The 22,708-nt window shown below is 42.4% G+C and overlaps 1 protein-coding gene across 2 annotated transcripts in view; it reads right to left on the bottom strand.

Annotated features, from left to right (window-relative positions):
• The window catches only part of CRHR2 (corticotropin releasing hormone receptor 2), a 151,614-nt gene that overhangs the window by 54,418 nt on the left and 74,488 nt on the right, over positions 1–22,708 (bottom strand). For both annotated transcript variants that reach the window (XM_059473246.1, XM_059473256.1), the window contains 2 exons: positions 12,361–12,446; positions 5,071–5,177 (listed from right to left, as the gene is read on the bottom strand). In XM_059473246.1, the coding sequence (XP_059329229.1) occupies positions 5,071–5,177; positions 12,361–12,446 (193 nt within the window). The remainder of the gene's footprint in view (positions 1–5,070; positions 5,178–12,360; positions 12,447–22,708) is intronic.

Raw genomic sequence — 22,708 nt, 5'->3', positions numbered from 1 at the left:
CACTGGGTTTGTTCTGATTTACAGAGCTCCATAATTTTCATTCTTGCCTGTGAGAACTGGAAAAGCAAAACCTTCCACAGACACTGAAAGGTTTGATCTGCAACCTTAGAAGCTTAGATTGATGTAAAAATACAGCACATAGACATTAAGCAGAAAAATGACAAACTTATGTTTCTACAGTTGTAAGTAAGAATATGCCTTAAGTAAGTGAAAAATTGTATTAATAATATAGTGAAAGGTTTATAATGCAAAAGTGTAGTTGTATAGAATAAGCTGAGTTTAAAAGTTATAATAGAAGCATTTATGTGCATGTGAGACAGAAGCCTATTGAGCAAAAGTATTCAAAGTGCAGCAGAAGTGAGTAAAAGTGATAGATTAGAAAAGCAAAATAAACCCTACAGCAACTGATTGTTAAATTAGAAAGTTCTATGTTACCTTGTAACAAAGAGCTTGTGACTACTCTTGAGCTATGGCCAACTGCCTGCTCCTCTAAAATCTCACAGCTTCTGAGACTGATGTTTATCTGAGCAATAAATCCTCCTTAACCCAAAAATAGCCCCATCCCTTCATTTTTAGCAGAGATACCTGCCTTTCTCTGTGGTTTTCACTGTGGACTGTTACACGGTGGCCCAGAGCTGTGTTCAAAGCCACACTGCCCCCAGCCCAGGATTCATGGGGAAGTTTAAAATTGCATTTGTTGAATCATGAATGAAGTTGCAGATGGACAGACTGAGCTGGGCTGGGTGGGAAGGCAGGAGGTGAGGGGGGACATGGAGCACTGACATGAGCTCTGTTAAGTGATATCCTCACCTGAGGCTTGCTCCTTCCTCTTGCTCCACAAGAAGAAAAGATTGTGCTTTAGATGTGGAGCCAGCTCTGCTTTAATCACATCAGAAACCTCATCCTTTTAAAGGCAAACCAGAACTAATTGTGCACATCTCCTCTCCACTGAGATATCCTGCAGGTTCTGAGAGGTGTCACTTCACTCTGCTCTATGAAACCTGCTCTCTATTGATGCTCTGCATTTCTCCTGACAGGTTTCTACAAATTATTTCATCAAACTCTTCCATTCTTACAAACAGAGGGCTGCAGCTGCAATCCTGCCAAGCCTGCAGCAGACTGAAGAGTAACAGGATAATTCAAAGGAGCTTGGAAGAGGAGAGGATAAAGGAAAGTAGATAGGAGATGGTTGAGGGGAAGAAAATAAAAAAAGAAGTGATTACATTGTTTGAAGAAAAAAAAAGTTGCAGTCTTTTGGGAAGAAATAATATGTGGGATTTACGAAATCTGTGTGTAATCATAAAAAAGAATGGGGACACTGCCTCAGGCCTGTGAGAAAAAAACATATCAGATGCTTTACTGGGAAATAGAAAGAGCTTAATTTAAGGGCTACAATAAAGCAGAATTTCCCTCAAAACCTCAGTTTGCTTTCACTGCCACCATAGCAGTGACAGAAGATGTTATGACAATGTTTTTGGGTTTGGTTGTTTTTAGAGCTGCCTTTATCCAGCAAGGACATATAATTTTAAATCTCCAGCCTGTGTTCCTGTCAGCACTGTCCTTTATTGGATTCAAAACTCAGCAGGGACGTGGATTCTTCCCAGAACAAATACCTTTCTTCCCCTACTTCTTCTCTGATAAGCACTGCACTTCTTCTGATGGAATAAAATAAAACTTCTTCTGATGGAATCCACTCAGGTCACTGCTGGCCACTGCCACTGTTCAATAACAAGTCAGGAGTTTTACAAAGGACTCTTATTCTACCTCAGAGGATGCTCCAACAGCACACTGACAAGGGAAAATCCAGGACAAAGCAATTTTGGTTTCTGCATTATCAACAACAGCAATGGAAAATGGGATTCAAAACAAGTTTTTTGATCCTTTGGAACTTTTATTATTTTTTTTTTTCTTCAGCTTGATTGTTATTACTGATAGCAGAATTCCTCCTATGGAAAATTTCTGCTTCAGCAGTGTGAGATTGTGATTCTGTGGGATGATGAGGCTGAGTCAGTGGAGGGAGGGAGGGAGCAAACCTTGACTATTAATGAGAACAAACAGACTGAGAATCCCAGCAGTGCAGATCCATTCAACAATGCCAAATGAAGTACCCTGAGCAAATCTCCCCAAGGCCTGTATTGGAGATCAATCCACTTCTGCAGCACACTTTGTGCACAAATCCATTGTTTCTCCTTCTTGCTGAATTCTTTTCTGTTGGTGAGTTTGTTTGGTTTTACATGGTACAGACAGAACAGCTCTCACAATTTTAAGAGCACCAACATTTAGACCTTGAGAAAGTGATATTGACTTGCTGCCACAGTGACTCACTGGCATTCAGCCACTGTGCCAGCAACAATCAAGGCCTCTCCTTCACTTTTTATTATTTAGGTGCTAAATGAAATGTTTACTGGCTTGGTTGTCATTGCACAGGTTCAGATGTGACAGAATTGGAGAAAACAAGGCTGAAATGGGTGCTCACAGGAAAAGGGGGCCCTGGCTGAGCTCTCACCCCCTCCCAGCTGTGTTGGGGACACAAATGGCATCACCTGCCGCTACACCTGAGATTCCTGACCCTTGAAACACTGTGACTGCTCAGTGTTTAGGGCAGCAGGGCTCATCTGCTAAACGGAGGGTGGGCTGGGAACAAAGGATGAAGTTGCTTAAGGAATGGAGGAAGAATGAGGCTGGGTACAAGGGGACAGGATAAATTTGGAAAAATAGGGTTGAGATCCAGTTTGTTCCCCTTTCTCAGTTCAGCACAAGTGAGGACTAAGCCCCACTGGGCTGGGGCAGCACCAGTGATGGTGAAGCTCATTTCCAAAAGCAGAACACCCTCCTGACCAGCCGAACAAATCCTTTATTGGATTCAAAACAGCAACACCTTTTGCCACGCCAGCCAAATATTTCACCTGCTCCTAAAAGGGAGATCCTAAAGTCTCGCCACAGTTCTGCTCCAACAGAGCAGGTGTGCTCCGAAATAGGCTCACACTGCAACACTGGGGAAGAAGCACAAAAATTGGGAGCAGATGTAAAACTTGAATCTTCCTGGGGAGTCCTCTATTGAGGACCTCAATGAAGATTCACCCTCCTTGAATCTTCCTCTATTTTCACTCTCAGCAGGCACTCATGGAGCGAGGTAGAAGGATGGAGTAGGGCAGGAATAAAGAACTGGCAGATTTCTACTTTAGGTCAAGATGAGGAATTATCAGATTGTATTTTTTTTGGCCAGGAATTACCTAAATTCTCTCCTTTCACCCAATTCCATCATATCTTCTTCCATCCAAAATAAAAGAGCATTAAAAAAAGCCTCAAATAATAGAAATTGATTATCAAAACAGATTTGTTCTTGGGGCTCTTTATAGAGGTAAATTTGACAAAGATGTCCATAGCCCAAAATTTGGGTGGGGACAATCTGTAATGAAACATGAATTGCCTTCCCTGGAACATCTCTAGAACTTTAGAAAATTGATATATATTGAAAGACCCTGAGGAATCTCATGCTGGTTAACTCTGGCTGCACACGGGACATGTTTTGCAATGTGAATTTGAAGAGATGGACTATCTTAATTCATAGCATGTACAGGAAATTCTTAATTGCTACTACTCAGTTGTTGTTTCTAATGTTGAAGCTGAGTGCAGAATTTAAACCTTAAGTTTAAATAACCGAAGAACAATTCAGAAGAATGCAGGTGAGCCACCTCTGTGTTTGAAGCTGGATAACATTTATATCATCCTACCTAATTGTGTTTTGTGTTATTTACTCAAGCATTTATAAAAGGCTGAGCAGGAAAGCAGGGAATATAGCTTCTGCAATGAATAATTTGCATTCTTTATTCAGCGCAAATTAATTCAGGTCTCCAAGCACTGTGGGAATTAGCTTTATATGCACTGTAGAGGGCTCGTAATGGAAGTTTAAACTGATGCATCATAAAAGTTCCCATTTAATGTTTTAAGGTGCTTTTTTTGTTTCCATTAGCATAGATTATTCTGTTTATAGATGCTGGAGTGAGAGAAGATGCCTATTGTTATTAGAAAAGGCCTTGTTAGGGATGTTCAGAAGACTTAGCAAAGACTTTGGGGATGCTCTGCTCCAGGGAAACAGTAATTCTTGCACTGAGATCACTGCCAATAATGCTGCTGTACTCCTGGCCAGGGGGAGGATGTCCTCCACCCACAGTTTATCCTCTGCTATTAGAACAGAAGGTTTTTCTTAAGGATTATCATTGCACAGCACTCAGTGGAGCTGGTTTTGAGGTTGAACTCTCCTGGACAACACAGCACAAATGATACAGAAATGCCAGGCATGGAATCCAAGAAATAAAATAGAATTAACCCATCAGGCCACTCCTATGAAAATATATCCTGTGATTCAGGCAGTGGAGATACATGTGATGACTGATCCACATCTATTTGTTTTCCACCAGTCTGCCTTTCCTCCTGTCCTTTCTCTTGACTGCAGCCCTAACTCTGCTTTCTCTGACATCTCCATTTCCCAAACTCCCTTCTGCACCCTGGACCAGATCAGGGAAGGGTTTCTATGCAGCCTCCTTGATTTTTGCATTCATCATTTCATCAGCACTGCTGGGGATTAAGCTCCACTAATGATGTTCCTCTTTTTATTAAGAAAACTTCTAAGCCCTTTAATGAAGGAAAGACCAAAAATTAACCCAAAGCAAAATAGAAAGATTTCGTTCTGTCTCCTTTGGTTTAGATCCAGGTTTCAGTTACCATGTTCTGCCTTGTGAGAAAACAAAACTAGCCCTCAAAACTTGGAACCTGACACACTCAGATCTTGGTCTCCCCTAATGAAGAACACTGTGCTCACTGAATTTTTTTTGCTGCATCAATAAATCATGTTCAGTTCTTTCCCTGACCCAAACAGGCTTCAGCTCCTATGCTCAGGAGCAGCTCATCCAGCACATCAGTCAGCAAAACCACACAGATCTGCTCAGGAATATAAAAGCCATGACCACTTTCAGGACCATCCATGACCTGGACAGAGTCAGAAGAGGGCTGGAACAACCCAGAAAGTGTCACAAAATTGAGTTAGAAACATGCAAACACATTACTCACCTCAAGCACAAGAAAAGCATAAAGGCAACTATGAGGGCCCCCACTGAAATACAGTGGCCCAGGTAGTTTATGATGAGAGCAATCTTGTAATGGAGCGCATACTTCCTCTGGAGGTAAAGAGATAACAGCATTAAATCAGCATCAGTCTCCAAGCACTGCCATCCAGGAACAGTTCAGCACTTCAGAAAACAGTCATTACTTTTATTTTTCTCAACTTTATAATGATATAATAGTACCAGGGCTGATGCCTCTGTGTAAGGCAAATATATTGTCCAGGCACACAGGCTTGGTGTCATTTCAGTTTGGGATTTGTCCACAGCTTCTTACAAATATAAGCAACACAAATTATCTTGTCTCCACTTTCCCCTTTTTTATTTTTTTCCCATTTCCTCAGATTTATTTGATTCAAATCTTTGTCATTTTAGGCAACGATCCTAAAGACACGTCTCAGAATTTCAGAAATTATTAAACATTATTTTCTTAGGAAACAGCACAGTCTTAATGAGCCAGGTTATGCCATTTTCCTACTCAAATGGCTTGGTTTTCACACAAAAATGTCAGCAAGAATAAATAACAAGCCCTTCCCACACAGGCAGGTTTTCCTCTGAGGGACATTCCTTGCAGGCTGTGATCTTTATCCTTCAAACCAAAGCAGAATAAAAACTGGAACCCATTGGTGTCCCTTCAGTTCTGGTAAACCAGGGATCCTGTTGTTTTTAGCAGCAACCCAAATATGTAGTGAAATTTTCTCTATTAGTTTCTATTTCCTTGCATGTGGGGGAGATTGTTGGCAAGTTCTTGATCTTGTAAACAAAAAATTAAGTACAGAAGTGCTTCCATCTAAATCAGTGAATTTAGGGATTTAGTGATCAAAATTTGGCCTTGCAGAGACATCTTTATTGGTGGGCTGCTGTTGGCTTTGGAGAAAGGAGAGGCATCTCCTCTTTGCCTGGCTAGGGAGAAGTAGAATGACGCTATTTAGATAAATACTGAAGATGGCTGAAAAGAGGTTTGCTACTGGAAGACTAAATGTCCCTGAAAAATATATTTATTATTAGTTTTGACATTTATTTATTTTCAAGTTAAGCAGATCTTTCCCCACATTGGGATGCTGCCCTCCTTCAGAAGAACAAGGCTCTTAAAAACCAAACCACCTACATTTCCTCTGGTGATAAAAACATGAAAGCAAAATCCTACAAATGGTATAATTTAAAAAAATTAAATTGGTTGATTTTTTTTTTTTTTTCATTTTTTTCCCTAACAATTTCCCTTAACATTTTACTCCAGTGAAAGGAATTTGTCAGTGAATGAATGTTTGGCTGAAAGTACAACCAGCAGCTGTAGCTCATCTGTTCCATTGTTCTGTGAAGATAAGCATCTCCCAGCACTTTGCCAGAGAGCCAGGGAGCTCTCTTGGAATCATTTTTGTGCTGAAACCTGCCTGCATCTTCAGCTCACAGAGTAATGTGCTGTTTCTGGACACAACTCAACCACGCAGAGTATTTTTAAAGTCTTTTATAAAATCCCCTAAAATAAACTTCCCCATCCACGGGCCCATTTTCTGAATCGCCTGCAGGTGAAAAGAAAAAAAGCAACAAAACAAAGCTGCAGAATTCAAATTCCATAGTGTGTTTTATTCATCATTCAGTCGAGGGGACACCTGAAGGGAAAGGAAACTCACTTGACCTGCTGTGCCTACCTGTGCAATGCTGTTTTATTTAACAATGCCCTGGCAAACTGCAGGGCTCACTGACTCTCCTGCTTAATTGACAGAGCCAGAGGATCACAGAACATCCCAAGGGATCCCAAAGGATCATTGAATCCACTGCTTCTCGCACCACTATCAAATCCCAAACCCATCTGACTAAGAACTGCTTTCAGAATTGCTCATTTAGGGCTAGAAATCTCCTGGAAGATGGCAAACCTTGTGTTTTTCCAGCACGAGGTTCCTGCTCTATAAGTCTGACCTTCCTTTGGCTCCTGAACATTATTTCAACTTCACTCAATTTCACTCAAGTTTTAAGAAGGTGTGGTTCAAAACATGAGAAAATTAATTGGAAAAATAAACGTACGAAACTCCTGTTTGATGCACTGATGCTGAAGGAAAAACAGGCACGACTTTCGTATTTTCTGCTTCTGATGCTAACAAGGTTTCCTGAAGGCAAATTCAAACATCACAGAAACAAGAACTGCCTTGGTGCCTAGGGAAAACTAAACTGACAGGGTGGCAAGATCACTTTCCACCAGCCTACATGCAATCTGCATCTCTGCTGGAATGGGAGGCAACGTCTTCAGGGCTGAAAAGCACGTGCCCAGAAAATCATGTTTGTTCCCCAAAGCTCAGCTCACGTCAAACACTTGCACAGCTCTTTTCTGGCTCGCCCTCTTGGACACCAATACATTTAAAATGTCAACAACCTTCTCCTGTTACCTAATTTCCTTCTGTTTCAGGGAAGATTCACTTCACTAAAACAAAGATTTAAATTCTATTCATGGTTAGGAGGAGGGTTGCTAGAAATGAGCTAGAAATTAGAAATGAGCTAGAGAAGGAGATAATAGAATCCTGGAAAGGTTTGGGTCAGAAGGGACCTTAATGATGATTCCTGCCATGTCAGGAGTGCCAGCTACTAGAACAGGTTGTTCAGAACCCCTGACCTGATCCAATCTGATCTGGAACACTTCCACGGATCAGGAATCCATGGATGAGGAATCCAGAGATGGGGAATCCATGGATGGGGAATCCAGGGATGGGGAATCCAGAGATGGGGAATGCATGGATGGGGAATCCAGAGATGGGGAATCCAGAGATGGGGAATGCATGGATGGGGAATCCATGGATGGGGAATCCAGGGATGGGGAATTCAGAGATGGGGAATCTAGGGATGCTTTTACCCCCTGGCCACAGCAGGTCACACCACTGCAATCCCATTCCATGACAATAGACATGACAATCATTTTACACCAGGCAGGGCAGAGGTGTCTCCACAGCTTCCAAAGCCTGGCAGAGGTGTCTCCAGAGCTTCTAAAGTGAGGAATGACAGCACAATGTCTTTACCTGCACTGGCTTTGCACATCTTAGGGCTGCTGGGCTCCCCTCCAGGCTAATGACAGACTCATTCTGCCTAGGGCACTTTTCCCCTTGCTTCAGCTGCAATGGGACTGCTTAACCTGCCCTGAACAATTCAGTGAGTGATTTGAATCAATAACCAGCTAATAAGAGCACTCTCAGACCATCTGACAAGGATCTTGCCTCCTCTAACAGAACTCACTGACAGGTCCTGCCAGCGTTTACAGCTCACGTCTCCCTGGGAGGCTGCCCAGCCACTGCCACTCAGTCACTTCCAATTTCCTCCCGGTGCCAGGATGATCTCAGCACCAGCACAGCTTAAGGACACCTCTCCAAAGACTTTCAGAAGCAACTGGGAAGCGTCTTTGTCATGCCAGATGACTCTGAGCTCACTGCTTTCCCGTTCTGAGCCAGCTGGAGCTGCTGTGGCTGAAGTGACCGTGCTCCCATGCAGGATACATTAGCCTGAGCCCAGCGTGGTGCTAACTCAGCTACTCAGCTTGAAGCCATCTCAAAGCATCAGCAGAAGCAAATTCACATACAGCTGCCACAGACCACAACACCAAAGTCCCTGATTTATAGCTCTTTTTGGAGGCTAAGATGTTTTTTGTGCTGCCTGAGACGCTCACTTTTCTTCTAAGAAGAGCAGAGATTTGTGTGCAGTGAAGGCCCTTCCAACACAGGAGCTTGTAGGCTGAGGAGGATCTTTCCATTTGTGCCACCAAACAGCCAGATGGACCAAAATTATTTCTATATCTTGTTCCTGTGCCTGGAGGAGGAGCCAGCTATTTGTTCAGAGGGTGAGGTCAGTCTGACAGGAGGACACCAGCACTTGGGTGTCCCCAAGGCAAGGGTTAGGGGCAGCTGTGCACACACAGGCACCTTGTGTCCCCTGAGGTGCACTGAGGACTCCTGTGATTCCCAGCTGGTCCTGGTGGGACCTCCATGGCTGAATCAGAATTTTTAAGGTTGGAAAAGACCTCTAAGATCATTGACTTCCACCATTCCCTCAGCACCACCCTGTTCATCACTAAACCCTGTCCCCAGCTGCCACATCCACAAGTTTGAATACTTTCAGGGATAGTGACTCCACCACTGTCCTTGGCAGGCTGTTCCAATGTCTGAAAACCCTTTCAGGGCAGAAATTTTCACTAATACCCAGTCTAAACCTCCCCTGACACAACCTGAGGCTGTTCCCTCTCCTCCTGTCCCTGTTCCCTGGGAGCAGAGCCTGATCCCCCCGGCTGTCCCCTCCTGTCAGGAGCTGTGCAGAGCCACAAGGGCCCCTCTGATCCCCCTTTTCTCCTGGCTGAGCCCCTTCCCAGCTCCCTCAGCCCCTCCTGGTGCTCCAGACCCTTCCCCAGCTCCGTTCCCTTCTCTGGACATGAAGGACACAGGCATTCCAAGGGACATTTTAAACTACACCACACAACTACATTTAAGGAACTAGATCTCACAGTGGGAGTCTAGCAGCAAATCACTCACCAGAGCAGAGTTTTAGCAGCTGCTGCCACAGGTCCCAACCACGAGCAGAGCAAGGATGCATTAATAAACCCAGTGAATGGGTGTTACCGAACTGATGGCCCCTAAGAGTGACCCACAGCTGGAAAAACCATAAAATTTCTACTCGTATATTACCAAAACTCTGTCATAAAGCATGGGATTGATGTTGAAAAGTCCTGTTCCTGTCCCCTGTTATCAATCACTGAAATAAAATCATGTGATTCTTCAGCACTCTGCCTGTGAGTGGTCAAGCTTAAAAGCAGTGTTGTTTTTTTGGATTAAAAATAAGTACAAGTCACAGGGCATTACCCCCCCCCCCCCAGATGATGTTAAGCATCTGCTAAACTCAGAAAACAACAATAGACCCACTTGTGTGCCTGAATCTCACCTTTAATCAAAATGGAGCAAATCTGTGGGGATTGTTCCTTTTTTCTATAATTTTTTTTGAGATCACAAAGTGTTCATCTGTAACACTGAGCATTATGAGAGATTTCAAAAATATTCACAAATATTAATATTTGCAAAGCTTGTCACAAATCTTTAAAGATCTAATAAATGAGTTTTTAAGCCTCTGTAAGCAAGGGTGGGGGAACATCTGCACTTTCATCTGTTTAAGAAACATGCTATTTAAGGAGTTTTAAGCTATCACCATAGCTGCAAAATTTTTAAAAGCAAAAACAGAGAAAAGGGAATAATCTTGTCCTCTAGTCACAACACTTCTCCAGCCTTTTCAAATAAAACCCCTCTGTGTTTGCCTGTGCACAGACAGCCACTGTTGGGAGCCATGCAAACACATAATGAGTGTTATTAAAATGCAGCAGCCTTTTCCTGAGTGGCTGCAGCTCCCAGCTCAGGTTTCCTGTACCACCTAAACCCCACCAGAGATATCAAATCTTGGCCCAGCTCTGCTCCCCATTCTCCAAATCAGCCCTGCCTGCTCCACATCCCCTCTCTTGCTCACTTTTAGGACATGGTCAGTCTGTCCCTCCAGTGCCCCAGCTTGTGCTGGCCCCAGCACTCCTGCAACAATGCACTGAGATGCTTTAGGGACCTGATTCATCCAAAAAATGGCCCAGCAGCAAGTTAGCTTTTCATTTTAAATGGGAATGAGGATCTGCACTGGGGTGGTCCCAGCTTATGTTGGCCCAAATTGCCTTGGGAGCCTCTCCACCATGCTAGAACACCTTGAGTGTCCCCCTGGGTGGCAGCCAGGTACTGGCACAACTTTACCTTATTCCTAGAAGCCTCTAGAAAAAGGAGGGGGATTAAATTAGCCAGAGGATAGGAACAGGTTCCTCCTCAGCAGCTGGTGTGTTGTTATTTGTGATTCACTGGAGAAAACCCAGACTGACCACACTGGACCTTACAGGATGGATGCTGCACCACAGCCAAAGCACATCCTGGCTCTGTGGGGTGCAGCACCAGCACAGAGAGCCCCTGAGAACTAAATGTAGGGTCCCATCTTCCTCTTCTCTGTCCTTGGCATGGCACAACTATAAGGACACAATGAGTTGAATGAATCCCCAATGATGCCTCAGCTTTTATAGTCTTCGTTTCATATCAGGGCATGGTGAGCTCTGTGCACAGAGCAGGGAGACAAAACAATTCCTGCTCCAGCTGGGCACCAAGGACAAATGATCCAAATCTCAGCCCAGGAGCACAAACCCCGTGGGCTGGAGAGAGAAAAACAAGCAGGGTGGGACTGCCTGGGCTAAAGCTGGAATGGGACAATGAACTGCAAGGTGCAAATGGAGCAGAGCTGATCCCAGGGAGAGACCCCGGGAGCGCTCGTGCATTTTGGGGCCATTTTGGTTCATCTTGGGTGCAGCCCTGGCTGGGCTCTGGTGCTGCTCAAGGTGCATCCATGGGGGCCTCCGAATAAATCCCTGCCTTGTTCTTTAGCTCCATCTAGTCTCCAAAACAAACCAGCCTGAGCTGCTGGGCTCCACCCTGGCTCCCAGAGGGAAAAGCCACTCCTGGCAGAGAGAACTCAAAGCCTTTGTGGATTTGTGTCCCACCACAGCACTCAACACAGGAGGAAGAGGAAGAGTATGAAGGGCTTGAAGGCTTAAACTGTGTGAGGGTGAATGTCTATGATGCATCTGAGACATGTGAAAAGAAAAGGGCTTTGCATAATTCCTCACAGCCCTTCTGAAGGAACTTAATCCCATATGCTAATTTAAATCTGATAATTCTTATATCATGCAAGACTGGTTCAATTTCTTAAAGACAGCTGGGTCCTGAGTCTACTTTTTAGGTATTTTTTCTGTTGCTGCCCCTTTACATATTTGCTTAAGGAGAAATGACATTGAGATCTGTAAAGGTCAGTTGTTGATGAGACCTCAGAATGGGCAGATATAGGGTGGAATCAGCTGGTTGAACTTATTTTTTAGTGCCAAAGAGGCTTTAGGTCTTATTGTTCTTATTGCTAACATTTACTGTAGCAGCTGTAGGCTCTGAACAAAGCTAGGAAAAATCTGCATAAACACACATCATCAGGGACAGAGTGAGATAAAGCATCCTTTTAAAAAAAAACATGTGAGCAGGGGATATGGAGAGAGGATAAGTGATTTGCCTCAATTCACGGGGAGGTTTTGTTGCAGAGACAGAAATGGAATCTCTCTCAGAGGTCCCAAATTAGCACGTTAACCTTAAGTTTAGTTTTGCATCCATTTATGCTGAGAAATCTCATTGAGAAGAATGAAGGGAAAAATACAGACCTTGTCATCCAGAATAGGCTCGCACTGAGAGTAGTTTATCTTGGAAGCCCATGTCCCATTGCCCAGGCATTCTCTGTAGGCATTTCCTGGTACAGACCAAAATAAAAGAGAGATGAACACTCTGTGCTGGACTTAGAACAGCTTAGACATTTCACAGGTTCAAGACAAGACTGACAGAACAGATTATTTACAAGGCAAATCAACTTATCCCACCTCTGTGATGACTGGAGCAACCCACTCAGAAGAGGAGAAATAAATAACAAACACATCTACAGACCACGAGTATTTAAAGGTATTTATTAATAGTTTTTTTTCACAGAATATTAATTCAGTAGACAGCAAAGGTATGAAAACACTGCAACTGAAACTGGTGTTGTCCCAAGGTGCCAGTTCTCACAGACTCTAAGTAGAAATCACAAATTACCAAAGCAGAGATTTAATGTCCAAATTCAACATCACCCTGCAGGGCTCTGGGAACTCCATGTGGCAATAGTGGGGTAAAGAGGGGAGTTCAATTTCTGGCAAGCACTCTCTTCATCCCAAGGAATTCCAAGAGAAAACTGCGTTTTTCCTGTACAAACCTTCCTGCACTCCTCAAAGGCACATCCAATTCCAAGCAAGAGGCTCTTGGTTTTTTCCATTCTTATTTTGAACTGTTTCTTAGAAACAAGAGAATTAAAATAAAACAGGAAATCCAGAAAGATCCCCAAAGGACCAATACAGGCAACTTCCTGATGGACTCCTCACGATGTTGTTGCTGCCCTTTACCCAGTTTCTTTTTGGGCCTTTGCCACAGTCATTTAGTGCAGGAAAATCAAATGGTCCTAAATGTGCTGCTGACACCAGCCTTTGAAAAAGGTCAAGAGACTTTTGAAAAGGTGCTTTTGAAAAAGGTAAAAAAAGACTTTTGAAAAGGTCCTTTTTCTTACTGAGAAGGGAAGTCAACAGCCCCTGCAGATGCTCCAGGTGACACTGTACCCACACAGATCACTGAATTTCATATTGCTGGTGTCCAGTTGCACTTTTCCGCTGTTGCTTTTTGGAGTGATGAGGCCAAACTAAACAGAACAGTCTGAGTGGGGTTCAGGTGGTAGGATCTGATCTACATCCCTAAAAGCCCTTGCATTTGTCCCCTCCTTTGGCCAGTGCTGAAGCTCCCTGTGCAGAATTGTTGCTGACTTTGAGCCTCTGTAGCAAACTCCTGACTCCCCAGATGAGCTGATGCTTAGTCGGATGCTGAGTCCCACTTCCAGAGTACTGCTCATATAAACCATTATTTTATTCATTCAAACCCTTGTTTTACTCATTCTGACTCTTCATTTTCCCTGGTTGTATCCCACAAACACAATCCACATCCTGAGAGGCACTGGGGATGCACAACCCACATCAGTGCAGCTCTCTGAGCTGTCACAGCACATCTCCCACAGGGTGAGGGCATGGACAGCAGGGGGAAAATCAAACTCTGAATTTCTCTTGTCCAGGATCTCCTCCAGTATCAGTCATTTCTCAACACCAGGTGCCATTGCTAATTTATACCCCACAGTAAAGGTTTTCTTCTTTTTCCTTTCCTTTTCTCCTTTCCTTTCTCCTCTTTCCTTTTCCCTTTTCCTTCCTCCTCTTTCCTGTTCCCTTTTCCTTTTCTCCTTTCCTTTCTCCTCTTTGCTTTTCCTTTTCTCCTTTCCTTTCTCCTCCTTCCTTTTCTCCTTTCCTTTTCCTGTTCCCTTTTCCTTTCCCTTCTCCTTTCTTCCCTCCCTATGTTCCTTTCTCCCTCTCCTTTTCTCTTTCTCTTTTTCCCTCCCTCCCTCTCTCTTTTTTAAAGCTCTTTTGGCCAGTGCTTTAAAGGAGAAACATCTCATTTATTGGGTGAGGTAAGACCTACACTGGAGGCACCTGGAGGGATCAGCTCTTGCTCATGCAGTGTGCAGAAAGACACTGGATTAAGTTCAGTTTTTCTTAATGATTGTCACAAAAAAGAAAAAAAAAAAGGAAAAAAAAAAAAAAAAAGGAAGAATCATAATGGAGAGCTCCACTGTAGAAACAAACAATGATCACCCAAGAAGAAAATAACACTTAAATGATCTTTCTAGGGCAACAAGAGCTAATAATAAAGAAATGTAGCTATTAGCACTATTTTTTCCCTAGTTGAAAAACAATTGTGTAAAATCTCATTTTCCAAGACAAATGACATACCAAAGAACTCAGCATACTTTCTCTTAGAATTTCCCCTTCCTTCCTGACTTTATTCTCAGGAAGGAATAATCCAAACAGAGATTTGGTGGTTATAACATGGGGTTATTTGTGCTCTGTGTGCACTTGAACTTGTTTATTATATAATAAAATATTGTTATTGTATGACACAATAATATATTGTTATTGCATGACACAATAATATATTGTTATTTAGTAACACAACTGGACAAGGAGAATGAATGTTCGTGCAAATGAATAATGAGCAGTAGATGAGTCAGGATGGCACAGGCAGCACTCAGCCTTTGTGCACAGAGCTCTTGACACATCATCCAATATTCACTCCTGGGCCTCAGTTTGTTGTCTCTTCTTCCACTTTAAGAATTTTTATTTCCTTTTGTTGTAGATTTGTGGCTCTTGGTTTCTTCTGCTTAATCACCAGTGCAGGAGACAGGCAGGGAGGTAAAAGGGAACTTCTTGGACAGAAAGGAATATCCAGGAGTGCTCAGGGCTTCCAGCTTGCACAGAATGGATTTCAGCCCCTCCAGGCTGCAAATGCATCATCCCATTTCCCCAAGGGCTGACTCAGGGGTGCTGATCAGAGTCATACTCCAGCAGGAAAGCCAAGGGCAGCAGGCAGAGCCCAGACACACTGTGGTGTTTTTGGGGTCCCCAGGACAAAGGAGGAATTTAGAATCTGACTCCATGTTCTTAGAAGGCTTCTATTCTATTCTATTCTATTCTATTCTATTCTATTCTATTCTATTCTATTCTATTCTATTCTATTCTATTCACTATACTAAATAATGGAGAAAGGACACAGATAGAAGGTTACAAAGAATGATCATGGAAACTCATGACTGCTTCCAGAGTCCTGACACAGCCGGCTGTGATTGGTCATTAAGTCAAAACAATTCACATGGAACCAATCAAACAATCACCTGTTGGATAAACAACCTCCAGACCACATTCCAAAGCAGCAAAACAAGGGAGAAGCAATCAGATAATATTGTTTTCATTCTTCTCTGAGGCTTCACAGCTTCCCAGGAGAAGAAATCCTGGCAAAGGGATTTTTCCTGAAAATATGATGGTGATAGCACACAACAGCAGCAGCAACATTCACAGCTCTCCTGGACTCTGAGGTGATGTAAAAGGGGTCTCCACCCCTGGAAAACCTCATTCCACACCACCAAAAAGGTAGGTAAAAAAACCTGAGCACGGCTACAGCAAAGCCTTGGCAGGAACACAGCTGGGATACCCAACTCTCCCCGACTCCAGCTCAGTCTATTATTTTATGGCTCTTCACAGAATATATCCAGATAAACAACCTAACACCCACAGGAATGTCTCACTTTTATGTATTTATACACACACACCCACACTACAGAGAGCCTGAACTTCATTCTTAGTGGAGTAGAACCATTTAAGAGCAAGTGAGAAATTCAAGGTGGAGAGCAAAAGTTCCTCGAATAAAAAGAAAATTAGTGTTCCATTGTTGGGTTTGTGGTTTTTTTTTTTTTGTTTCTGTTAAGCTTGGGGTTGAAGTCTTTGACATTATATTTTGTGTTTAGATTAGATTTAGATGTTTATTATTTCTTATTTATATTACAGTTTTGTAAGTTGAGAGCTTTATAGTATTTTATTGTCTGCTATTTTGTAACAGACAAAAAACAAATCCCAAAAATACCACTGACACACAACATAATAAAAAACTTAAAACAAACAATAAAAGAGAGTAACTTAAACTCTCCATACTTCAAACAACTATTAAAGAATACTTTCTACAATTATGATCTGGTACCTTATAACTATGGATTTTAACAGATTTCCAGATAACCACCACAATTTTAACAGATTCACAATACATACTACAAAAAGTCAAATAAAGAAAAACTCTTACCACATTTAATAAAGTCTTATATAGAAAATAGAAGCATTGTATTTATCAAAATACTTATAAATAGAAACATTGCATTTATCAAAAAAAGCAGACTGTGATAATCACAAATCTGTCTGTTTGCAGGGCAAATGGGACTTTTAAGGAACTCCAGCATATTTATTGTTTCAATAAAAAGAATAAAAGAAAAAGCTGATCAACCCAGAATTGAGCCCATACATCAATAACAATGGAAAGTGATTTTCATCTGACATGGAAGAACATGAGAGAAACTCACGGACTTTTATTTACCCATTTGAAGGTTTCCTCATACACTGGTGTTTGATAAAGGGGGGAGACATCCAAACTCTGTTTCCAGTTTTCCCATAACTCTCCTCAGCATCCCTGTGACTCAGCACCACCATTACCAGATTAATTCTGGGAAAACTCGCATTGGATGAGAGGAGTTTTTCACAAATCAGCTCAAGGACCTTTATCCCAAACAGAAATGTGCCTTTTAGACATCTGAACTCATGTAAAATGAATTCTACTCTGATTTACTACACTTTATTGATAACACTGCCAGAGACTCCTCTGAAGAGCCCTCAGTGTGTGTCTAAACAGAAAATGGAGCAGAAAAATCCAGTATTTGTCATCCCAGCTGTGATCTGTCCCCTCCTTAGAATCCACTGACATATTTTTGCTGTGAGGGTGACAGAACACCGGAACAGGCCTAGGGAGGTCTTGAAATCTCCCTTTTTGAAGATACTTAAAACCCTTTTAAGACATGCTCTGGGCAACTGGCTGCAGGTGCATCTCAGCAATCCTGTGGTTCTGTGATTACCTGCATAGAACTATCCTCTGGAACAGCTTTAAAACACCCGTTTATGAGGTAAAACCTAGCCTTTAATTTCATTTCAAACTGCAGATGATGTTGCATTCCTAGCCCTTAATTTCATTTCTAACTGCAGATGATGTTGCATTTCCGAGTGGGGTATGCAAAGGGAAGTGTTTGATGAGTGGTATTTTGTATTTTTGTATTTTTCTTTTTTTATTGACGCTATTGAAGAGCACAAAGCCTTTCAGGTAGTGGTAACTCAATATGTATGGATTGGCCTGGTGGCAGGCTGGTGTTTAGTCAGTAAAAGTCCATTAAAAGCACGACACAAACAGGAGACAGGAGCACTGGGTGAAGGTAAATGGATGCCACTCTCAGCAGGAAATTCACCACCTCCCCCCAGCCATTTGTGAGTGAAAGACAATTCCAGACACTGCATGCAGGCACTGCCATCATGGACCTTGCCCCTGACAACTGGAACTAAGCTGGTTTTGAAAGAGATTTTACTTGTCTTGCCATGTTTCATGTAGATGAATTTCTGGCAAGGTTTACATTTCCAGTTATTAATAAAATGGAAATCTGGCTATTGATGCCTCTTATATGGCTATTTGTGCCTTTCATCTGGCAATTTGTGCCTTTCATCTGGCAATTTGTGCCTTTCATCTCCTGGATTCTACAGACTGGCCACGGAATCTTGAGCCAAGTTCATCAGCTACTGGAGTGAAGGGAATAAACAGAAAAATGAATAAATAAATAAGACAGCCTGTTAATCCCTGAGCTGAGGGCACGTGGCTGCTTTGGCAGCTTGCTGATCCTTGTTAGGTGTCAGCTGAGCTGAAATGAAGGGTCCATCCATCAGAAAACCAGAATCCCCCTGAACACACTCCCTAGAACACAGAGGGTTTTGGGAGGTGGGGTTAGGGGTGACTGTGGCACAGACTCAGGATTTTTCAGTAATTATTTTGTAAAACCATCACAGACAGTCTGGTAAATCTCTCCACTGTGATTCTTTTTCATTGATATTCCTATATCTACATTTTTTCCTCACTTTTTAAGACAACTATTAAACTGTTTTTGCCTCTGACCTAGCTGAGCAATTTGCCATCCTTTTCAGGCTAGGTTAGTTCTGCATATTTGCCACAGGTGGAGTTCAAATTTATAATTTTAGAATATCAGTTTGCAGCCAGTCTTGTTCACATCTCACCAATCCCTTCCTGCTCTGGCTTCAGGGCACAGCCCAGCAGCCCATGGTGCCCCCAACATGAAGGTGTTTATCCCAAGTTTTCCAATGGAAAAGAAGCCCAAGTAAGTGAGATTTCCCCTTAGATATAAATTAAAATAGTTTCTGTGATATGCTGGTCTGTAAAATCAGAAGAAACAGTGGAGAAACTCTGATTTTTCTCAGTGCCACGATTAAAGCTGGACGCCATCTTCTGAGCTGAATAAATGGATTTTGAAATGCACAGTTTTGGGACAGAAAAAATGCCCAAAATATCCTAGTGCCCAATGTTGTAGCCTAGGAGTTGCTCACAACATGGAGCTCAACTCTTGTCTCTTCCAATGTTGGATTTCATGAGGAATTCAAACCCAGTTTAAGGGATTCCTACTTTCCAAGGAGTTCTAATCACTGGAACATTGCAAGAATCTCCCAGTGTCTCCTCCAAACAATTTGTATTCATTTAATGTTCAAGACATTTTGCTTGGTATTAGGCAAAAAATTTTTTCTCTTGGGTACTTATCCACCATGATCCCCAGTAAATCCAGCAGGAACTGCATGATACAAATTCCTCAGCTTGGCTGCCCAGATTTCACAGGAGTCTGATCAAATGAGACAGAAAAAAACCTGTGTTGCATAAGGCACACATCACTTCATGTATAGGTTATTCTTAGCCCCTGTTCAAAGTCTCAGAAAAATAGCAAGCTTCTAAAAATAGGGGCTGAATCATGGGGCTATAAATTATTTATTCATGTGCCACACTCCCTCTTTGGTGCTTTATTTTTTTTTCTGATTGTTGCAGTGACAACTCGAGCCAGGTAGGATTCACAAAGCATCAGGACAATTGCTTACTATTTCTAGAAATTGTAAGTGACAGCAGCATAGAACTGTGGCATCCAGGAGACTGGAAAAAATAAAAATAATCTCTCTCCACATTTTTTATTTGTGAATGAGGGATATTCTGACAAAAATAAGGAGAGGAAAGAACAGTTATCCAACTGATGCTCATTGTACATCAGCCAACATCAGCTTGAAAGCCAAGAGGTTTTCTCTGGATGTCACAGCTGGGTTTTTTTGAATTTGTACAGAAATATGATGCACTTATAGGAGAGTCTTGGAAGGCAGATAAATCATAATTTAGGCAAGAAATGTTCCCCTAGAAAAATATTTCTAAACTCAGCTCTGTCTGGCTCAGCTCTATGTGTCCTCAAGCTTTCAAGCCCATTAGAAATGTTGATGAGGTTTCTGTTGTTTTCCTTTGCCAATAAATCCTAAAAAGGTTTGCAAGAACCTCGAGCAGCCTAATTATGCTCACTTGCTGCATTGATTTCCCATCAGCTGAAGAGCTCAAGTGGCTCACCCAGGTCACAGAACAGGTCAAAAGCAAAGGCAGGAACAGAACCTTGCAGAAATTTAGAAGTGCTCCAGGCTCCTTCAGAGTTTAGGAAAACATTCTGTGGGTTTCTAGCCCAAGGCAGGCTCTGTTGGACCTACAGAGATTGAGGGCACCTGAGCTACTCAGTTCTGTTTGTACAGAGCATCACAGAATATTCTGGGCTGGAAAAGGCTTTAAAATGATGCAGTTCCACTCCCTACCGTGGCAGGGACACGTTCCATCAGACCAGGGTACTCCAAGCCCTGTCCAGCCTGGTCTTGGACTCTCCTTGGCCCAGGCTGGGGCTCCTGGCAGCAAACAGTGGCATTAGAAATATCCCATAGATTGAATCGTGCAGAACTGGCAGAAAAGTGCCTCTTTTCAACCTTGTTCAGTGAAATACCTGCTAATGTAAAGCCTCTCACAAAAAATCCCACACATTCTGTTTGACTTGCTGATCCCCACGTGGTTCACCTCAGGAAACACAATTTCTTGCAGTATCTTTCACTCCTCATGCCTTCAGGGTTAGCAAAAACTGTTCCATAAGATACAACTTTTTTTATAGCAAATACTCTATTTCTTCACAGCTTCATTTTGAATTGTTTCAGGATTGAGGTGTGGGCACTGACAGGCAATTCCCAAAGCTGCCCTTTCCCAAGACAATCACTCCTCAGAAGGATGATTTGGGAATCATCCTGGAAGCTGCCTTCCTCATCCCAAATTGCTTATAGCTGTTGTGATAACCCTCCTATTAATAACTGAATAATAAAAGACTTAGTATTCAATTATACCATTGATTCTAACATTAATTTCCTTAAGAAATTATTTAGTGGCTTGTGATTGAGGAAGCTCTTGTTCTGAAATGTCAGGGCTGGGCTGTTACAGAAACAGCTGAGGAACACCCAGAAGACAGGGAGAGAAAACCCAGTGAGGAAGCTCAGCAGCACTTCACAAACGCTTGGTTAATCCTGCCTGCAGCCTCCCAAGGCTTTCTGCAGTCTGCAGGTGTTAGTTTTCTGTTTCTCTTTGCTGATTTATGACCGGAGATAGCTCAGGGACGCCACTTGTAAGTTTTCTGTGCTGTCTAGGCTGTCTAGGTGGCCTGGAAAGGCCCAGGGATGGCCTTGAAGAGCTGACGCTTCAAAGGACGAGGAGAGACTTCTGATCTTGTCTCGGTCTCGGTGTTTATTAATTGTTTATCTAAAAGATTTTCTTTCAGCCCGACAGAGGTCTGCACAGCAAGTCAGCCATGGGCACACTCCGCAAGCCCCCGGGCGGTCACTTATCTTTATACCCGAAGTTACGTGTACAATATTTATCATTTTTCCCCAATACCTTCTACCCTTATTAACTGGTGCACTTTTAGTAATAACCAATCCCAAAGTGCCAACATCACCACAGAAGATGGAGGCCAAGAAGAAGAAGAAGAAGGACAGGACACGCCCCAATTCCTCCATCTTACTTCTTTAGACCCCCTGTACCAAAATCCTAAACCCTGTGTTTTACACTCTAATTAACTTATCCCTTCACCATACACCCAGTGAAACCTTCCCATCCTCATACAGGTGTCGTCTCCTGTGCGGGATCAAAGTCCAGCCACCAGACACTTCTGGCAACATTCCAGGACTCCCGAGCCCCCCAAGGGTGTTCTCGGCCACTCTGCAACTCAGTCCTGAGGTGCTGAGATCCCACATGCAGGTAAATCCCTGAGACAGCACAACCCCAGGGGTGAGCACAAAGATTTACAGCTCAGACCTCCATGTATCTTTCAGAAGAAAGATAAAAGAGGGAGATTACAAAGCACAGGTTATTCCTCAGGTTGTCATATTTTGCCTTCACCTGGTTTTCAGCACAAGAAAAAAAAAAAAAAAACAGAAGAAAAAAAAAGCCCAGCAAAATATAGAAGTCAAACCAAACTCCCAACCCAAACCTCTTCACTTTTAGCTGAACAGAAATCAGAAATTGTTTAACTCTCCAAAAACCTGTTGAAAATAAAATTCTGGCATTCATGCTGGGCTTATTTCCACACCCAGTTGTTCAAATTAATCTCTCCTGACAGGCCAGGTGTCACACAAAAGAAGATGCACAGACATTGCTTATACTTTAGCAAGTTACTGACACTTGGATTGCTAGAAATTACAAGAACACCCAGGAAAGTCTGTGGGAAATGGATTTATGGAAAAGTTTTTAAAGTTTGACAGAAGGTTTGCATACTATGTATGTAAATTTTGAGATAAGAAATATTGACTTAGAAACGTTATGGAATAGGATATATATTGTTGAGAGAGAAATTGAATTAGAAATAAGTTTTAAAGGAGGGTTTTGTAAATAAGATTAGGTATCTTTGAGAAATAGAACTATGGAAAATATATTGTAGTAGCACTTATGAGGGGTAGTTTTAGATGATTGGTTTTCAAGTATTTACAGTATGGTGTGGTAAAAGTTGATAGGTTAAGAAATGTTTATAATGTATTGTAATTAGGGAATAGTTGGTTTTTAATTGTGATGGTCCTACTTGTCCTAGTCTTACATTGCTCTCTACAGTTGAGCTCAAGATTAAGACATTTAAACTCTGATGTCCTGACACAGACGCTGATGTGGAGTGAAGGTTCCAATGTCCATGGTGCCACAGAGACATCCAGCACTATTTATGATGTCCGTGGTATCTACTCAACCTAGGCCATTCAACTGTACTAAATCCCCAAATTTAAGCTAATTAATTGATCCCAAGATTACAACTCATGGATCAGATTCAGCTGATCCATGGCCATTTGCTTTATGGAGCAGAGTTGCTCTTCCACTGACCCCACACTGACAACAGGAGGAATTTAATCACCTACAGCAAATAGAAGCATC

The sequence above is a fragment of the Ammospiza nelsoni genome, chromosome 1, assembly GCF_027579445.1.
Source record: "Ammospiza nelsoni isolate bAmmNel1 chromosome 1, bAmmNel1.pri, whole genome shotgun sequence".
NCBI classification, from domain to species: Eukaryota; Metazoa; Chordata; class Aves; order Passeriformes; family Passerellidae; genus Ammospiza; species Ammospiza nelsoni.
The sequence above is the reverse complement of the archived record's forward strand: the minus strand, read 5'-3'. Positions and strand labels throughout refer to the sequence as shown.